General features: G+C 40.5%; 1 protein-coding gene across 10 annotated transcripts in view; it reads left to right on the top strand.

Annotated features, from left to right (window-relative positions):
- The window catches only part of RBM20 (RNA binding motif protein 20), a 169,853-nt gene that overhangs the window by 46,411 nt on the left and 103,022 nt on the right, over nucleotides 1-20,420 (top strand). For 2 of the 10 annotated variants that reach the window (XM_065552516.1, XM_065552515.1), the window contains exon 2: nucleotides 495-666. The exons of 7 other annotated variants lie outside the window; for them this stretch is intronic. In XM_065552516.1, coding sequence (XP_065408588.1) covers nucleotides 557-666 — 110 coding nt within the window. In that variant the 5' untranslated portion in view covers nucleotides 495-556. Of the gene's footprint in view, nucleotides 1-494; nucleotides 667-722; nucleotides 1,002-20,420 lie in introns of those variants that run through there. One more of the 10 variants, XM_065552520.1, reaches the window with a different exon arrangement.

Raw genomic sequence — 20,420 nt, 5'->3', positions numbered from 1 at the left:
GATAATCGCTAATGGCTCCTCAGTCAGCTCCTTGAGTATTCTAGAATGCATTTCATCAGGCCCTGGTGACTTGAAGACATCTGATTTGTCCAAGTAATTTTTAACTTGTTCTTTCCCTATTTTAGCCTCTTCTGACCCTACCTCATTTTCACTGGTAATTCACTATGTAAGACGTCCAATCACCACCAACCTTCTTTGTGGCAACCGAAACAAAGAAGTCATTAAGCACTTCTGCCATTTCCACATTTTCTGTTATTTCCACCCCCCTCAATGAGTAATGGGCCTACCCTGTCCTTGGTCTTCCTCTTGCTTCTAATATATTTGTAGAATATTTTCTTGTTACCCTTGATGTCTCTAGCTAGTTTGATCTCGTTTTGTACCTTGGCCTTTCTAATTTTGTTCCTACATATTTATGTTATTTTATAGTCATCCTTTTTAATTTGACCTAGTTTCCACTTTTTGTAGGATTTATTTTTAATTTTTTTTATTTGTAGATCATTGAAAATCACTTGGTTAAGCCAGGCTGGTCTCTTGCCATACTTCCTATCTTTCCTACATGATGTCCCCAGAGGTGTGCTGCCTGCCTGGACCCCTCGTCCGAAAGGTCCATCCCTCTGACCGTTACTCCATGATGCTTATCCACAGAGGCAGTAATGATACTACTAGGTATGAGCAGATCAGCCATGGCTACAGGGCTTTGGGAGCAAGCGTGAAGGAGTTGGGGATGCGGGTTGTCTTCTTGTCTGTCTTCCTGGTTGAGGATAAGGCCCAGCACACACATGCATGTCCTGGAGATGAATGCCTGGCTGCACAGATGGTGTCAACAGGAGGGCTTCAGCTTCCTCAACCATGGGATGCTGTTCCAGGAAAAAGGACTGCTGGGAAGAGATGAGGTCTACCTGACCAAGAAGGGGAAGAGCATCTTTGCTCACCAACTTGCCAGCTTAGTGAGGAGAAGGCTTTAAACTAGGTTTAAAGGGGCAGATGACAAAATTCTACAGGTAGGGTATAAAACAAGGTGACCTTAACATAGGGCTAAATGTTGCAGCGAGGCAAGAAAAATTACAAGAGAGTCACAGGAGCAACAAGAGGGGAAATCAGTGGGGGAATCTGCTCAACATCTCAGCTGTCTGTACAGACATGCAAGGTGAATGGGGAATAAACAGAAGGAACTGGAAGTATTAGTACATAAGTTGCATTATGATTTCACTGGCATCACAGAGGCATGGTGGGATAAATCTCATGACTGGAAGGCTGGTGTAGAGGGGTTTAGCTTGTTCAGGAAGGACAGGCGGGGGGAAAAAAGGAGGCGGAGTTGCATTGTACATCAAGGATGCATACGCTTGATCCGAGGTCCAGAAGGAGGCCAGTTGAAAGTCTCTGTGTAAAGATAAAAGGGCGGAGGGGGTGAATAGGGGCCATGTCATGGTAGGGGTAGGGTTACCACCTTTGAAATGAAAAAAATAATGCTCCCCCCTCGCCCCAAGGCGAGGCCGCTGCAACCCCAACCACAAGGCAACTCCACAATCCCCCACCCTTAACAGTCACTTGTAGTATCTAGAGAGAGAACACAGATAAGATTGATAACATCGCACGTCTCCTCACTCTCGCATGACTCAAACTCTCTCACACAAATGCACAGGGTGCACTTGCATGTGGGTGGGCAGACAGCTGCTGTATTTCCAACAGTTTTGATCTGTTATCACTTAAACTGTGGAAGTGGGAATTCCGTAGCATCTTTAACTGGACACAGAAACTTTAAATATTTAGCTATCCCCATGTATTGTGATAATAATGCAAATCTTTAGACCCACATTAAAAAAACAATAACCTGGCAGATTAAATTATTTTTCTGGCAACTGGCAAATCCATAAAAAAACCTGGCCAGTTCAGTCAAATACTGGCCAGGTGGTAACCTAGGTAGGGGACTACTACAGACTACCAAATCAGGAGGAGTGGATGAGGCATTTCTTGAACAAATACACCTCTGCCCTGATATAACATGACCCAATAGAACATGAATTCGGATATAACGCGGTAAAGCAGTGCTCCAGGGGGGCGGGGCTGTGCACTCCGGTGGATCAAAGCAAGTTCGATATAACACGGTTTCACGTATAACGCGGTAAGATTTTTGGGCTCCCGAGGACAGCATTATATCAAGGTAGAGGTGTAACAGAAATATCCAAAACTCGAGAACGGGTAGTAATGGGGGACCTTAACTACCCAGACATCTGTTGAAAAAGTAATATTGCAAAACATAAAATATCCAATAAGTTCCTGGAATGTACTGGGGACAACTTCTTGTTTTAGCAAACATTGCTGTATGTTTTTTTCAGACAATTAGGGTTTTTACTGTACTTCGATAAAATTCAGGTTTTAAGTGTATTTTCATCACGTTGTTTGATCATTTTGAAAGTTCTCAAACACTGTTAAAAATAAAGGTTCAGATTTATCCCTTGTATAACTCTATTCCCTTCAAAGTTATTTAGGGGGTGAATTTCTCCAAATTATCGACTAAAATGGAAATATTGCCCCAGCCTGATTTGATTGTATCCTTGTAAACACCAAACTGATTGGAATTGTAGCCCTAAATATTGTAGTTATTTAGTAGATGCAAATTAAAATAAGGACAAGCCTTTGAAGTTTAAAGGAATGTTTTTATATGCATTTTTTAATCTGAGAAATAAATGAACCGGAAGAGAAAAATCAGCAACAAAAAGACACCTTTGTACAATATGAAACATTTCTAGTTACTTCAGAGATAATGTCAACTTACAAGAAAATTTGTTTAAAATATTTTATTATTAGCAATATATTATTAAAATTTCCTGGAACTGAAAGAATTTACAAATCCAATTCATATATGCTGTTTCTTTACTTACATTTTCCTCACTAGAAGAAGGAAAATTACTAAAGTCAGCTTCCCTTTTGCATATAATCAATTTTATTTTCAGATTCTCTGTGCTGGTACATTTGGGTTACAGACATAGCTGGAGAATGTTTATCTGTAGAAAAGCCTATTATAGATAATAGTCACCATTGATATAAAAAAAAATCAATGAAAACATTTATCTTGGTCTTGGCTCTCAGGGACAAGGAACTACTGTTTGAGAAATGCCTCACACATTGTGCATGTGAGCATACTCCAGAAAGTAAAAAATTAAAACAAATAGGCTTTGTTAAAAGTTTGCTTTTTGGGGAAAAAAAAAATCTTACATTTTGGGCCAAACTTTAATTGGCAGCTTCCCTTTAATCATTTTCAATTAAATATTTTCAAAGTGAAAATTAAGATGGTTTCTATTTGTTGTTTTAATAACTTTTAATATATATTTCTGTCCTTTAAGAGAGGTAGTGTAGAGAAAAGCTGTAGTAGAGCTGCAGAGGAACCATGATAGGTAAACCAGGAAGGTCAGGAATGATGGTGAGTTGCTAATGTAAGGTATTTTGTGCATTAGTAAATAATGCAAAGATTATATTGTTTCTGTTTTTCTTAAAATGTATTAAAATTAGTGTTGACAATGAAGTGCATTTCCTTGAAATCTTAATATCCTTGTTTTACTGTAAAGTATTATCTGTAAGACAAGACTACAAAAAAGGAAAAGGAAAAGGGAACTTTGGGGAGGGATAGCTCAGTGGTTTGAGCATTGGCTTGTTAAACCCAGGATTGTGAGTTCAATCCTTGAGGGGGCCACTTAGGGATCTGGGGTAAAATCAGTACTTGGTCCTGCTAGTGAAGGCAGGGGGCTGGACTCAATGACCTTTCAAGGTCCCTTCCACTTCTAGGAGATAGGATATCTCCATTAATTAAAATTAATTATTATTAAAACCAAGTTACTTGAAAATATTTTATTATGGGATGTGGCTGTTACATTTCAGTAGGCTGGTACAACTGTAAAATGTGATACTTTTAAATAGTTCATGTAATCCTTATCTGATGTGTTTACATCCCGAGAGTGAATTTCCTTTTGAGTACTATGATATAATTGTTTAATATAAACTCTTACGGAGAGTAACAAAAGAACATGAAAATTGAGCCTAATAATAATAACTAGCTCTTATAGATAGCACTTGCAGTGCTGTGCGTTTTCCTTATCAAATCAAACTTTGATTATAGGAATCTTATTTATAATTGTAAAATACTTTTCATGGAGAGGGGGGTTGTTTCTTTTCTTTCGACCTATGAAGATATTTCATTTTTAATGTAAAACCGTGGCTCTGTTCCATTATTGTTCCACGGTCCCACTTCTTTTAACCTGGGGTAAATAGTTTTCCCTATAAATGGGGAGGAACCTCCTCTTAAAAATAGATTATATTATGTTACATATTCTTTAAAATGGAATAGAAAAACACCACTACCACCAATCCCAGAAATCCCCTCCTTCTCTCATTCCCCCCACCCCCAGTACAGACACATACACATACAAAGCAACAGAGGGTCCTGTGGCACCTTAAAGACTAACAGAAGTATTGGGAGCATAAGCTTTTGTGGGTAAGAACCTCACTTCTTCAGATGCAAGAGGTACACACGCACACACACACACACACAATTGTTTCTCTTCCCTATAAAATGATTTTAACAGGCTTGTGCCTGGATGATGCTCAAAAATAACTTTGCTTTGGATCAGTTCTGATTTTATCCAGACTGCTTCACCATCCTTGTTTTAACTGGCACGTTTTAAAAGAACCATTAAAACAAAAGAACTCTATAATTTAGAGCCTCCATTTGTAAAATGTTTAAAACAGTTTAATAATTGGAACACAGAGAGAAACTGAAATGTTCGGTAATTGGATGAATACACCGTGTGCAGTACAAACATTAAAAGTTTATGGCCGTGGATGATATTATTTCCCCTACTCCCCTAGATTTAGGAGAGGAACAGTTGCGTGACTAAAACATGGGACTGGCAGTCAGAAGACACATGCTGTATTCCCCATTGTGACATAGACTTGCTGTGTGACCTGCAGCAAAATACATAATCTAACTATGCCTCAATTTCCTCACCTGTGAAAGGGATTAGGAGGGTGGATATGACCTGGGAGCCTGTCAGTGTCATCTGGCAGAGGGTCCACCATACTGTTACCCATACCGACTCATTATTTCCAAAACACTTGTCATAATATGTATCTACAAGGTGTCATATAAGGTATCATGTGTAAACTTGGTGACCCGCTGGTCCCCAAAATCATTGTGTGATGTATGTACGGGTTGTGTACAAAGAGTTTCCAGATGTGTGCTGGAAATATGTTCTTAAAATGTGTTTGGGAGGCGGTGGATAAACCCAGCCTGCCCTAGGCAAAGGAATGTGCATTTACCTATCTGGGTGGCTTGGTTACTAGCAGAAGACAGTGAAAGTACATTTACAGTACAAGTTTCAGAGTATTGAATCTATCTCCCCTTGTAAGTATGCTCACACTTCTTATCAAACTGTCTGTACTGGGCTATCTTGATTATCACTTCAAAAGTTTTTTTTCTCTTAATTAATTGGCCTCTCAGAGTTGGTAAGACAAACCCACCTGTTTATGCTCTCTGTATGTGTGTATATATCTCCTCAATATATGTTCCATTCTATATGCATCCAAAGAAGTGGGCTGTAGTCCACGAAAGCTTATGCTCTAATAAATTTGTTAGTCTCTAAGGTGCCACAAGTACTCCTGTTCTTCTTATTTACAGTACAGTACATGGTAAACAAAACAACAGGCTAACAAGCAGCAACTTAGGCTGGGTCTACACTACCCGCCTGAATCGGCGGGTAGAAATCAACCTCTCGGGGATCGATTTATCGATCCCCGAATCGACGCTCTTACTCCACCAGCGGAGGTGGGAGTAAGCGCCGTCGACGGGAAGCCGCAGAGGTCGATTTTGCCGCCATCCTCACAGCGGGGTAAGTTGGCTGCAATACGTCGAATTCAGCTACGCTATTCGTGTAGCTGAATTTGCATATCTTAAATCAACCCCCCCCTGTAGTGTAGATGTAGCCTTAGTGAGCATACCGGGGGAAGGATTGTGCACTCTAGGAATCCTACCTGGCTTGTGAAGCAGAGACAATGGACTTTGGGTAATATAAGTGGAGCAAAAAGGCATTTTGGTTACCTGTCACATAGGGAACAAAGGAGACTGCACTGTTGGATTTTGTGAACTTTGGGTCCCCCAGCCTGGAGATGCTGGTAACTTGATGTGAGTAAGAAACTGCTAAGGCAAAGATTGTAACTTGCTAATATGAAGTTTTAGTCACTAGATAAGGTGCTGTGTTTTGGCTGGGTTGTAACCATACTTGTCTCTTTTTCTCTTGCTTAAAATCACTTAAATTTCTGTTCTTTGTTAATAAACTTATCCTTGTTTTAGTACAAAGCCATCCCAGTGCTGTGTGTTAAAGCGAAGTGTGAGTCTTTAGCTCACCTAACTGGCTGACCTGTGTTCTGTCTCTTTGGAGACAAGCAAACCTAATAGTTTACGGGAATGTCCAGTGAGAGGGACTGGACGCTGCAGGGAGAGTCTCTGGGGAACTGGGGCTCACTGATTCTTATCTGCGAGGCAAGGTTTAGACTGACTCAGTCTCGAAGAGTTTGCTGGCAAGGCAGACAGGCTGGTATGTCAGGGAGCTGACCCAGAGCTTAGCAGCAGCAGTGCTCTCACTCACTGAGGCAGAAGGGTAACATAGTGGCTCACAGTTTTGGGTGCCTTGAGGAAGATGCCACAGTGGGTAATAATATTATCTGTGTTGTAGGCATGTGGTGAGGCCCAATACATTATTTTTGTAAGGTACTTGCGGTCCTTGTGTGGAAGGGGCTCTAATATTTAACAATGTTGTTAATTTGGATTGCGGTAGAGCCTAGAGGCCCCAAACCCATAGCGCTGGGCATTGTACAAACATAACAAAAAGACTGTCCCTGCCTCCACAGACCTTAGCAAGGATTAAAAGACCTCTACAAGGATTGGGTCTCCATTATTCAGAGTGTTGGAAAATGCAATCCCTGCTTAAACTGGGAAGAGCTGAACACCTAGTTTGAAAGAAAGCACAGCCACCATGAGTTTCCACAACTTTTTCAGTTATTTCATACTGTGAACGTAAGGGTGCAGGGCAGGGCCGGCTCTAGGCACCAGCAAAACAAGCTGGTGCTTGGGGTGGCGCATTTTTAGGGGAGGCATGGCCGGCGCCAGAATGCCGCCCTTAAAAATGTGCCCCGGCCGCCCTAGCTCACCTCCGCTGCTGCTGCCGCTCGCACGCCACAGCCTGGGGGGAGGAGGCAGGGCTGGGGATTTGGGGAAGGGGCGGAGCTGAGATGGGGCCAGGGGTGGGGTAATTAAAAAATGGGGGGGGGGGGGGCGGCCAAAATTGTTTTTGCTTGGGGCGGCAAAAATCCTAGAGCCGGCCCTGATGCAGGGACAAATATTAGAGAAGTATGGGAGAGGATTCAGAAGGATTAGGAGAACAGTAATCAGAATAGATGATGACCTATAGCAGCTATGTATACACATTGATGGCTCTGAGATTGCAAGAAATATTAATGCACAATTATGCACGTTGGCAGCTTATTGATAACATGCTACAGTATCGTGCATCCCTGCTCATTTGCATATTGAATAGAAATAGACTATATTACTGACTCTCACGTGGATGAAATGGGATACTCCCTGTGTGCAGTTTAAAAGATCAGTATTATAATTTACACCAAAGAAAGCACAGGTGCAGGGAACATAAATAAGATTGCGCATGCCTTCGTCATTCCATATCATGAACTGGTTAACTATACCGCTTCTCAGCTTGTAACTGAATATGTCCAAACTGGGCTCATGTTTATGAACAGCAGTGGGTGATATTTTGTATGAGATTGCTTGATGAGTTTCACATATCATCCACGTGACTCCCTTCACCAGAAGCCACTTCCTTACTTCTGTGCCTGTCGAGAGCCACAGACTTTTTGACGACACACTGACAGATGAGACCTGTTTACTGTAAACTGGAATCTTTTCTGTGCTGGAGAAGATATTGTAATAAGTAGGTTTTATAGCAGACTCTTTCTGTCATTAAAATGGCCCTGCTCTTCTTAAATGAACGAAGAAGATCCTGAGGCAGTGGTAATGGAAACTTATAAGGAAATGGCAGCTGACTAGATGCCTTAGGTGGCTGCTAACAGGGTAAAGAGTCTTTCACATTCAGGCCAGAGATCTGAGTTTAGGCCAGATTGGTAGTGACTGAAGGTGTGTATCATGGGGTATTTGTTTGGTGGCCTGTACAAAATGACGTGGTAGGTCTGAATTTGGTTCCTAGTGAATAGATGTCTCTGTTGCATTGTAATTAGCAACCTGGATGGTGGTATCAGCAGAAAGGACAAAGATGGCGTGGAGACTGAATTACCTCCCAACTCAAGAAGCAGTTCCTCAGATGAGTGGTGTGGAAGTTTGGAGGTGCTTTAACTGTTGCTGACTGTTCTATGTGTAAGCTGGATTCTAGTCACCAGGGCTGTCACACTTCTGAGCACGCTCAAGAACTATTGTGTCTTCCTCCTTCCAGAACAGCCAGAATTTAGGCACACGCTAATGGACTTGTGAAGAATTAAAATTGTTCACGTTTTATTCTAAATTTGCCTATCTCAGCCCAAGTCATGCTCTTTTGGAAAGCACCCATAAGAAGCTTGGAAGGCATGTAGAGAGAAAGGAAATCCAAAAGTAACCAATGCTTACCCCTGCACATTACATCTTAGATAGTTACAAATCTCTGTTTTGATAATCTGTATGCAGGGCCCTTCGTTTTTGGTTTTTATTTTATTTCATTTTCCCCAGCAATTTATTGATGTTTATTACTACAACAACAAAAACAGGTAAAAATTGGTGGAAAAAACTGTTAATTTTTCTGGGTAAATATCGGAGTTTATTTTGGTGGATGGAAGGACGCGGGATAGGGTGGCCAGACAGCAAGTGTGAAAAGTCGGGATGGGGTAGGGGATAATAGGAGCCTATATAAGACAAAGCCCCAAATATCGGGACTGTCCCTATAAAATGGGGACATCTGGTCACCCTAACGCGGGGGAAGTGTTCAGTAGATTAATGGAATTCAATGTGGTTTGCTGCAAAATGAAAACAGAACTCAAAACACAATGCCATCTCTGAGTTTAAGAAAACAATACACCTGTAATCCCTAAATAAAACGTTTCCTGTACACTTAGAACTATTAGCCTATAAATGTTTACATTTAATAACTGGGCCACACCATTTGCCGTGCATACACTCAACTTCATCCTTTTCTCCTGATTTCGTTTTTTTAAAACTTTCCAATACTTCCTTGTATTCTGATACACATTTTCATTTTCTTTCCATTTTAATGTGTCAGATTTTAAAACCGTTGTTTGCTAACAGCTTGAATCGTATCCGTGGTGGGAGTGAGATTCATCAGTACATTCAAATGCTTCTGTGCGTGCTTCTTGGATTATTGTATGTATCTTCTAGACTACTACATAGCCTTACTTCACCAGGCAGCTTTGCATATACACACAGAGTAATGTATTATCGTAATACATGTATCTCATGCAATGTATTGTATTTTCCTAATAAAACAAGGTTTTTTTTTATGTATTTGAATGATTCAAAAGTAGGGTGAAAATCAGAAAAAAAGAATAATACTTTCTGTAAAATCCAGGATTTTTTTTAGTAAAAATCTGTTTAAACTGAAAACAAAGGGGCTTATCTATATGTGATATGACAGACGGGGCTAATGTCCAGACCCTGGGTTGGCTCCAGCTTTTTTGCTGCCCAAAGCGGCGAAGCGGAAAAAAAAAAGAAAAGATAAAGCCGATCGGCGGCACTTCGGCAGCGGCTCAATCGTGCCACTTCGTTCTTCGGCAGAATGCGGTGGCGGGTCCTTTGCTCCCTCTCTTCCTCTTCGGCACTTCGGCAGCAGCTCAAAGAGGAACAGAGGAACTGAGGGAGCCGCTGCTGAAGACCCAGACGTGCCACCCCTTTCCATTGGCTGCCCCAAGCACCTGCTTCCTTCGCTGGTGCCTGGAGCCGGCCCTGTCCAGACCATCAAAACAGCTGGCACGTCCTTTGGCATAAAAGCAGGTAGTTCTAACAAGTGGGGTCATAAGTTCAGGTACTTACACATTCAAACGCATTGATATTTATATAATACAGGTCTGTTGCATCTTACACTGGGGTTACGTTCTGCAGTCAGAGCGTAAAGCGAAAATCACGTATAGTCAAAATTACATTGAGTGTAATGGCGGGCGGAATCGCCCGCATTATAGGTACCGTATTAAAATAGTTATTTTTCTCTTTTTGTTTTGTTTTTGCCGACTGGGTAAAGCTGAAATCGCGCATGTTAAATGCGCGTAAGATGCGACAGACCTGTATAGGAATCACTTGTGATATTAGAGGACTAGGCTGAGCATGCAGTGACACTCATTAGCATTCGTACTAGGTGAATGACATCAACCCATGAATCAGGTTGGAGTATTTTACTCTCCCTGAATGGAGTGTAAAATACTAAAACAGAAAAGCTCATTAGAGTGAAAGTTTGCTTTACCTTGCTTTTGCCCCTTCATTGATTTCCATTGTCAAAGCTTTCTCGTGACAGTCAATCATATACATCCCAGAGGGGAAATCCTGGTACTACTGAAGGCTATGAAAGTTTCGCCATTTACTTCAATCAGTCTAGAGTTTTGCCCAAGATATTTACTAAAGCAAAGAAGTGCTAGAATGTAAAAAGTAGACCTATCATCCCATAAAAGAATTGAAGCCACAAGACTTAGTGGTTTGTTTTTTGGGTGGCTCCCCTCCCCCCCCACCGGAGGATCAATATATAAGTCACTTTTCTTTCAAAAATAAGGTTTTTATTTTGCACTTTTAGTGTGGTACAGTGCTTGGTCCATATTTTTGTCGTTCGTGTTATTTGGTTCGGTAATGTGTTGCAGGAAATTCTTGAAAAACTTCTCCCACCACATACACAGGAAGAGGCCTGGGGTGGTATCCCTAGCCTCTCATGGAGTTGCTCCTTCTGGATACTGTTAATTTATCCCTTCCAGAAATCTCTGGACTCACAAGAATGCCTTTAAAGAGCAATTTTTTTTGCCTTTAAAATACATCAAATGGCAGGGATTTTAAGGAGGGGGGGGGGGAAATCCCAGCGGATGATGTCCCCATACAGCCCCTACCAAGTCATCACCTTATCCCCTACTTCAAACTATACAAGTTGAGATGCTGAGCTTATCCTATCAATGTATGCTGTATGTTTTTCAGGAACATAATGTAAAGCTTCCAGTATAATGTAAAAAGCAACAGAAGGTCCTGTGGCACCTTTAAGATTAACAGAAGTATTGGAGCATAAGCTTTCGTGGGTGAATGCCCGCTTCATCAGACGCAAGATGCAATGTATTTAATCTAACTTTGTCCAGAGTGATGCCTCGTTCTTTGGTTACTCTTACAAGGAAGTATTTGTGCATAAATGGGAAAACAAATGAAAATGTTCCCCAGTCCTTCCCTTCCCTTTACATGAGTGCATGTCCACTGGGTACATGGGGTTTATCACAGGCTAATGGAGAGAATTTTATGGTAGCCCCTTGCTTAAAATATTGACAGCAAACCACTGATCTGGTTTTAGTTTCTGGTTCTTGTCGGATTATGGACCTACATTGGACCTAAGTAAAGAATGGTTTTAAATTGTATTTGAATATTGGCATGAGCATAGGCTTAAAGCGTGTGACCACAAAAAAAAAATGAGAAAGAAAAGTTGCTTGTGTTAAATTTGTAGAGACCCTGGAAATGCCCGTGTTATCTTATTGACATATCTTATTACTGGACTGAAGTAATAGAAATATAGAAAACCTGGTTAATTGAGCACCAGGGTTTAGCACTAAGGTTCCTTTTTCAGTCTTTGGCTAAAGGCCAATAACCAGCAGTGACATCACTTGTTTGCTATATTGAATAAAATCAAGGTATTCTATCAGTTCTTTGTCAGAGCTTTTCCTTACCCCTCCGGAGTCGTGCTATGATGGGAAGATGTCGCCCAGGCCTGAGCCTTTTGCAAGTATTTTGGCCAATGCTTATGACTGAATTGTTGTTAGGATGTAGAATATAGGTGTATGTGCTTATATTTGTATTTTGGCTGGAACTAACGACAAGTGGCCTTTGAGATTAATAAAGGAAAGTTTGTGTGGCAACTGAGTCATGGTAGACCTTAATAAACATATAAATTTTCCAGCAGTCATGTTTATACATTTTTTCATTAAAGAATCAGCCCTTGGAGGTCTCATGATTCAAATAAATTATAAAAATAACAGGCTTTTTTTTGGTCATCTTTCGATAGTTGACAAATACAGAACATGGCTACATTTGTTTCATGGAAAGGTTTCACATCATATTTACTTACACACTAGCGGAGTGGTACTGGGTGTAGTCTAACCGCTTCAGGTTCACGGGGCCTCTGGACTTGAATGTGGCAGCACAATGCCAATGGCAGTAAATATACACAGTTATGGTTGAATGAAGACACTGTGGGAAACGAAACACATTAATCTACTGCGGCTGTGTGTGTGTTTTTTTTCTTAAATAAGCCGGTGCAATAAATTGCAAGTTTTTCCGTCATTTCTCTTCTACTTGTGGTTTCCCTTTTTTGTCCAGAGGGAGGGAGGGAGGAGACTGGAAATTGAGCTGAAGTATTAAAAGTATTAAAGTATAGAGGCAATTGAAAAAAAATATAAATTGGGTCATACCTGTATAGTGAACTCCTCCCCCTTGTGATCTCTCCCACGAGCAAATTTCAGTGTGTCAGGAAAACCTGTGTGTCATTTGTTTGGATGGTTTTTTGGAGGTGGTGGTGGGGAAAAAGATGGAGACATGGAACCCTACGTCTGGAAAGAACTAGACTTGAGAAGAGGACTGAATTAGAAAGTATTGTTTAAAGGTGACCTACAAAGGATCCTAAAAAACTGGTCTTTTGCCTTTTCGTTGGTACTATATCATATCTAAAAAGTCCTGGAAGGGTTGTTTGCTTTGTCTTGTACTTTTCTTTTCTGCCTTTTCTGCCTTTTTTTTTTTTTTTTAAACCTTGGATGTATCAGGAGTTTCAAGTCTGGTCTTCCCTGATAGACCTCTGGGAGGTCTGAGGGATGGTCAGTGTGAACTCTCCCTAGCTAAAATGGAGAGGATACCGAATACTTTACAAAGGCTTTCTTTATCCAAAATGTTAATTTTGGCATTGAAATTTAAAAGATATAAACAAAAACAAAAAGTTGGACTAAGAACCCCCTTCCTTTCTCAACTGCTCAGTCATTTTCTTGTGATGTCACCATTTCACTAGTTCTTCAGTCATTATAATCTTCCACTTCAGACAGGACCTCAATATTTAATGTAAAGAATAAGTAGAACATCTCCTTTTGAAAGAAAAAAACAACAGCAAACTTTCAAGCCACTTTCAGACTTGTAAGGAAGTGAAAAAGGGCACAAGCTCATATTTCCCCCCATAACAATCCAAAGCAGAGCGGACCGATGCATGTTCATTATCTGAGGCAGATGCCACCAGCAGAAGGTTGATTTTCTTTTTTTGGGTCCTGTAGTTTCCTCATCAGAGTGTTGCTCCTTTAAGACTTCTGAAAGCATAGAATCATATCATAGAATATCAGGGTTGGAAGGGAACTCAGGAGGTCATCTAGTCCAACCCCCTGCTCAAACCAGGACCAGTCCCTGACAGATTTTTGCCCCAGGTCCCTAAATGGCTCCCTCAAGGATTGAACTCATAACCCTGGTTTTAGCAGGCCAATGCTCAAACCACTGAGCTATCCCTCTCCCCTAATGCTCCACACCTCATCCCTCTCAGATTTTGAATGTCACTTCAGATTCTTAAAGCGTGGGTCGAGTGCCATAGCTATTTTTAGGAATTTCACATTGGTATCTTCTTTGCGTTTTCTCAAATCTGCAGTGAAAGTGTTCTTAAAAAGAACATGTGCTGGGTCTTCATCTGAGACTGTTATAACATGAAATATATGGGAGAATGGAGCTAAAACAGAACAGGAGACATACAATTCTCCCCCAAGGAGTTCAGTGACAAATTTAATTAACGCATTATTTTTTTAATGAGCATCATCAGCGTGGAAGCATGTCTCTGGAATGGTGGCCAAAGCATGAAGGGGCATATGAATGTTTAGCTATATTTGGCATCTAAATACCTTGCAATGCCGGCTACAAAAGTCCCATGCAAATGCCTATTCTCACTTTCAGGTGACATTGTAAATAAGAAGCAGGCAGCAGTATCTCCTGTAAATGTAAACAGATTTGTTTCTCTTAGCGATTGGCTTAACAAAAAGTAGGCTGCGTGGACTTGTAGTTTTACATTTGTTTTGTTTTTGAGTGCAGTTATGTAACCAAAAAAAAAATCTACATTTGTAAGTTACACTTTCACAATAAAGAGATTTCACTACAGTACTTATGAGGTGATTGAAAAATACTATTTCTTTTGATTATCATTTTTACAGTGTAAATATTTGTAATAAAAAATCATAGAAAGTGAGCACTGTACACTTTATATTCTGTGTTGTAATAGAAATCAATATATTTGAAAATGTAGAAAAATATCCAAAAACATGTAATACATTTCAATTGGTATTCTATTGTTTAACAGTGCGATTAATCGGGATTAATATTTTTAATCGCGATTAATTTTTTTGAGTTCATTCCGTGAGTTAACTGCGATTAATCGACAACCCTAATTAAAATATTTATTTTATGGGAGCCACTTATTCCTTTGGAGCACCTCAGAAGCATCCATCCTCTAGGACACAGACTAAATGAAAAATTAGCTTGCTAAGGTTATGATGTGTTGAGTAATTTCACATGCTCCTAAGAACTGCTTACTCTTTACTCAAGGAGTTTGATACCAAGTCAGGATGAAGGCTGATGTGGAATATGTGTTATACTGCCATGTCACTCACAGTGAAATCAATAAATCAGTGTATACATTTATCCTACATGGGCCTGGTCCCTGAACTACATTGATAGAATGTTATTTTTGCCAGATCGATGGTGTTAGATCATGTTTAATTAGAAATAATTTTATTCATAGTCTAGTGGTTCACCTAATTTATTAAACATATTGAAAAGCACAGCTGAAGCCATAATAAATTAAATTCTCTGATAGAAGAACTATAGAAGTGCCGGCATTTTTTATATCACTGTAGTGCTCTAAGAGCAGAACAACTTCAAGTCCTGTTCCCACGGACAGTTCTTGCTCTCAAAAGCAGGCATCCTAGAGTTGGACCTAGCTACAGTGCTGTGGGGCACCGAAAATGTTTTTGTTTTTCATATGAAAAAGAAAAATTGCATAAGATATCATCATTGCAAAACAAGAGGCACAGAAGAGAATAAAAGGTCAAGTAGGGAGAAAAACAAGATTTCCTTACTAAAATTACCTCCTGAGATAACCCATTATTGGAAGTGCACCATCCACCATGGGCCTGGAACTTGTTAAAAGGGGTTCAGCAGGGATCTAATGCCTCAAAACACCTGTTGCAGAATTCCCAAAATGCATCTACACAAGAAATTGGCCAGACAACTTCTTCCTTCACTTTCCTTTTTGGTGCATGCCCCAGAGGACCCATAATTAGTCATGTATCTGAGTACTTTATTAATGAGGGTTTAAACGCTAGTTTCTCTTGCATTGTGTTTTCCAGTCAATATTGCTACTAGTTTATCATTTTTTTGCTAGATTTGAAATGGAAGTTCCTTCCTAGAGGGCTGCAGTCTGACATTTTTGAGCCCTTGGGGGACCCTCCCCCACGAGGGGGAAGGTTACCAGAGCTCGGACGCCGGCCTGAGCCAACTGTCTGCACTTCAATTAAATAGCGCCTGAGTCCCACGAGCCCGAGTCAGCTGACATTTGCCAGCTGCAGGTGTTTTATTGCAGTGTAGACATACCCAAAATGTGAAGATCTTGGGCTTCACATATATGTAATAGAACTGAGACCCATCTAATTGACTACTCTCCTGGTTGTAAAGGTCAGGTGGTCCAGAACTTGAACTCAGCAGTGTCCCTTGTGGTTAAAAGATAGGAAACAAAGGGTAGGTATAAATGGTCAGTTTTCAGAATGGAGAGCGGTAAATAGTGGTGTCCCCCAGGGGTCTGTACTGGGAGGAGTCCTATTCAACGTATTCGTAAATGATCTGGAAAAAGGGGTAAACAGTGAGTTGGCAAAATGTACAGACGATACAAAACTACTCAAGATAGCTAAGTCCCAAGCAGACTCAGAAGAGCTACAAAAGGATCTCACAAAACTGGGTGACCGGGCAACAAAATGGCAGATGAAATTCAATGTTGAGAAATGCAAAGTAATGCACATTGGAAAACATAATCCTAACTATACGTATAAAATGATGGGGTCTATGTGCAGATATGGTCGCTCCATCTCAAAAAAGATTTGGAAAAGGTTCAGAAAAGGGCAACAAAAATTATTAGGGATATGGAACGGCTGCCATATGAAGAGAGATTAATAAGACTGGGACTTTTCAGCTTGGAAAAGAGACGATTAAGGGGGGATACAATAGAGGTCAATAAAATTATGACTGGTGTGGAGAAAGTAAATAAGGAAGTGTTATTTACTCCTCATAACAAAAAAATAGGCGTCACCACATGAAATTAATAGGCAGCAGGTTTAAAACAAACAAAAGGAAGTGTTTTTTCACACAACGCACAGTCAACCTGTGGAACTCCTTGCCAGAGGATGTTGTGAAGGCCAAGACTATAACAGGTTTAAAAATAGATACGTTCTTGGAGGATAGGTCCACCAATGGCTATTAGCCAGGATGGGCAGGTATGTGTCCCTAGCCTCTGTTTGGGGGGGATGGCTCACTTGATGATTACCTGTTCTGTTCATTCCCTCTGGGGCACCTGGCATTGGCCACTGTCAAAAGACAGGATACTGGGCTAGATGGACCTTTAGTCTGACCCACTATGACCGTTCTTATGTTCCTTCAAGGAGGAGCTCATTCCAGTCTGATGTTTCAAAAGGACATTTCACTCTGAACCCTGGGCCATTTGTCCAAATACTTTGTGAGCTGTATACCTGCCGGGAGTGTCTATTTATTGGACTCAGTATGAGAATCAGAGGATGGTAACCACACTCCAAAGACTGGTTCAACTGGATGAGCAGAGAATCAATTTTCTGGTCAAGAGGGGGAAAAAAATTCTTTCCCCACTTAGTGTTGAGTCTTAGAAAATAAGCTTAAAAGTATGTTAAAATAAATAAGTAAAATAAAGCCCTGTGTTGCTCCAGTAGGAAAAGGAGATGGCGAATTCATTGCAGCTGTCTTTTTGATAAATGTCCCTATGTTGAGTAACGGAGGCTGTGACATTCCTGTTATCCCTTCCTGATAATCTGAAAATCTTCTGTGCTGGATTGCCTTGCTCCATGCCTTCAACACTAGAGTGCCAGATAATGTCTGTGCGTCATTCCCTGGTGGATACATTAGCCAACAAGTTTATACAACGGGCCTCTATGGGTTGAAAACAGTAAGTCAAGAATCTAATGCAAGGCCGTCCCAAGAGCTCAGAAAGTTACAAATTTGCTAATTACATTACAAAAGGATATAGGTAGGGAGGGTAAGTGGAGCTGAATCAGTCGTGACCTGTTTAAATTAGACTAAGATTTCCTTTTACAGTCAATCTCACATGGCATTTCTTTTATTCGGAAGAGTATCAAAAAGTCCACTGTCTACTCTTCCTATATAAATATACATTTTTCTCCTTACCAAAAGTTAGTGGAGAGTCAAAAGAAAAGTGGTGTCTGGCCACTTGCAGATCTCTCTTCTATGTGATTGTTAATAATAATAATAGCCCATGATGGAGACAGATTTCCTATTGAAGATTTTGAACTCGGACTTTCAACTCCTCATGGCTCAAGTATTTTTTATCATTTTTTGCTTAAGCTGCTTTCTTTTGGCTGTGGAGGAAAGGAGTGAGGTGACCATGCAAATATATGCCCTCATATCTATTTCTCCCAGGGGTTGAGTGCACTGCCATGCAGTGGTACAACATGCCAGCACTTTTCTGGCAGCTCAATCAGTTTTGGCAGATTTTAAGCTTTTAAATGTAAAAAACCCACAAAAACTAGCGATTGTTATTGTGCAAAGGGCCCTTCTGGATGTGAACAGATGTTGTGCTGTCATTCGGAGTCTGCAGAGAGGCAGTAACTCTTAGGAGTGCCATACTTTTTTTGATTCTGAAGGCTACTGATGGCAACTTGTATTTTTTAAATCACAAATTGCCTGTCACTATCCTGACATGTTGGGCAGCGAGAACTCCACAGCAATGAACCACCTCTTTATTTTCTTAAAAGGGCTGAGAACAGCAATACAAATATCTGGGCAGATCAGTAGATAAATGTCAACACTGCTAACTATTTCATTGCTGATTATTTTAGCAGACTCAGACCTAGCTAAGTTCTTGCGAAGTTAATAAGTGCTGTGCCTTTTCTCCTGATGAACCTGATTCTGGAATGTTTATTAATGCTAAACACCTCTCCTCCCCCACCAGCCACCGCCCACCTCTGCATTCTGGGCAGCACTCGCAGTATGTTATGAGACTGTACTACTGTTCTTCACCCAGTTATTGGGGAATATTAGAGTGTTAAATGATGTTAACCCTTAATTAATCATATGGAGATCAGTGGAGTTGCAGCCGTTTATCTCATCAGCAAATCTGACCTCATGGATTTAATTTTTTTTAAATATTAAAAACAATTAATGTTTGCACCAGGCTGAAAATCTGCATATCAGGTTTTTGTTTAGTGTGGCTTAAAAGTGCAAGTTAAATCAAGGAGGGAAAATTTGAAATTACCAAAAAAAAAAGTGGTTCTCCCCCACCTGCATTATAAGGTTGCTGGGGTGTTTTAACATCACTTGTAACAGGGAGTTGAATGTGATATACAAACCATTTAGTCACCTGTGACTTGTTAAAAACTTTTTTTTTTTTAAGTCACAAGCTTGGGGTCTGAATTAGTTTGCGTCATGGGAAAGTCTTTGCACAGAGGCTTTGCAGTATCAGGCCCGCAGTAAGTGAAGATGATGCACGAGCGTTTTATTTGTTACAACTGAAGAGCCTGCAAAAGGAAAGAGAGCTGCAATGTACAGAGAAGCGTAAAATAATGAGATGCAAGTATTCATTCTTGATCAAAAGATTTCATAGCTGTGTAACGTCCAGTGAAAGACTGGGTGTGTTGAAGATATAAGCATCAGGTCACTTTGAGTAGCCCGTGGGTGTTAATATATAAATTATTGAAATTCTCCTATATTCTACCTCAAGACTAGATTATAGTGATGTGCTGAACTTGGAGCTGCACCTTAAGTCATTTGGAAGCTAAAGCTACTGCAGAATGTGGCAACCTGGTTTTTAAATAGTGCTCTGTTATGAATGTATCCAACCAGTGCTTCACAGTCTGCACCGGCTGCCTTTTGGTTCCCAGGTGAAATTGAAAGTGTTCGTATTGATCTGCTAAGTCCTAAATGATTGAGGAACTTTCTACCTGAATGAGAGAGCGCCTCTCTCCATGCCTTACTAACGGCTGCAGCTGAGATCTGCAGAGGTGCTTGAGCTAACCCCTTTTTGGTGCAAATGAGGGAGCTGCTGGCAGAACATGTTCAGTGAAGTTCCCTTTCCTTCGGAATCTGTCCTTCCTCTTTGGTCCAAAGGCCCTGGTCTGTGTAGACCTTCCACACACATTGTAGGAGAGCTGCGGAAGATGTGAATATTGCTTGAAGAGTGCTGCGTAGGGAAAAAAGAATTTGATTTGTGTTGTCTGGCTATTCAGTTGGGATTTGCGTGGAGGCTGTTTGTGTTCTTTTAATATGGATTGTTGATTCGTTCTGTTTTTACCTAGAGTGCAAAATAGGTGCCTTTTGTCCTTTTATAAATGCAAATAAATCCATTAATATATGCAATTCCATTTTTAAGAGTTATGGACTCAAAGCTGTTGGACGACACTTTTTAAAATTGTGACATTTTGCACCCCATATTCCCCATAGTGATATGATTATAATATAATTATGATGCGTCTTGTACAAAATATGTCATGTGAGGAGTCAATGAAAAAGTTATGGTTTGCTGAATATGACTATCCTATTTGTATGCATGTACCATTTTTGTACCTGGAGTTATAAATATTGACTATGCATCTATATTTCAAATGTGTTTGCTCCTGGGTAACACCCACATATTACTCTACATCCAGTGTAGCCAGCACATTGTAAAGGGGCTGTTATAGGTAATGGCTCATCAACAAGAACAATCGGCCATGGGAAAAGCTTCACCTCACCTGATAAGCTTTCCCGTCGACTCTTCAGCCAAAATATGGGTAATGGCTGCCATGACTCATCAAAGCATGCGAGGGCATTTACTAAATCATGTGATATTGGACTCCATTTTGGTGCCTGTACTTTTCCA

Source organism: Chrysemys picta, chromosome 7, assembly GCF_011386835.1.
Source record: "Chrysemys picta bellii isolate R12L10 chromosome 7, ASM1138683v2, whole genome shotgun sequence".
Lineage (NCBI taxonomy): Eukaryota > Metazoa > Chordata > Testudines > Emydidae > Chrysemys > Chrysemys picta.
The sequence above is the reverse complement of the archived record's forward strand: the minus strand, read 5'-3'. Positions and strand labels throughout refer to the sequence as shown.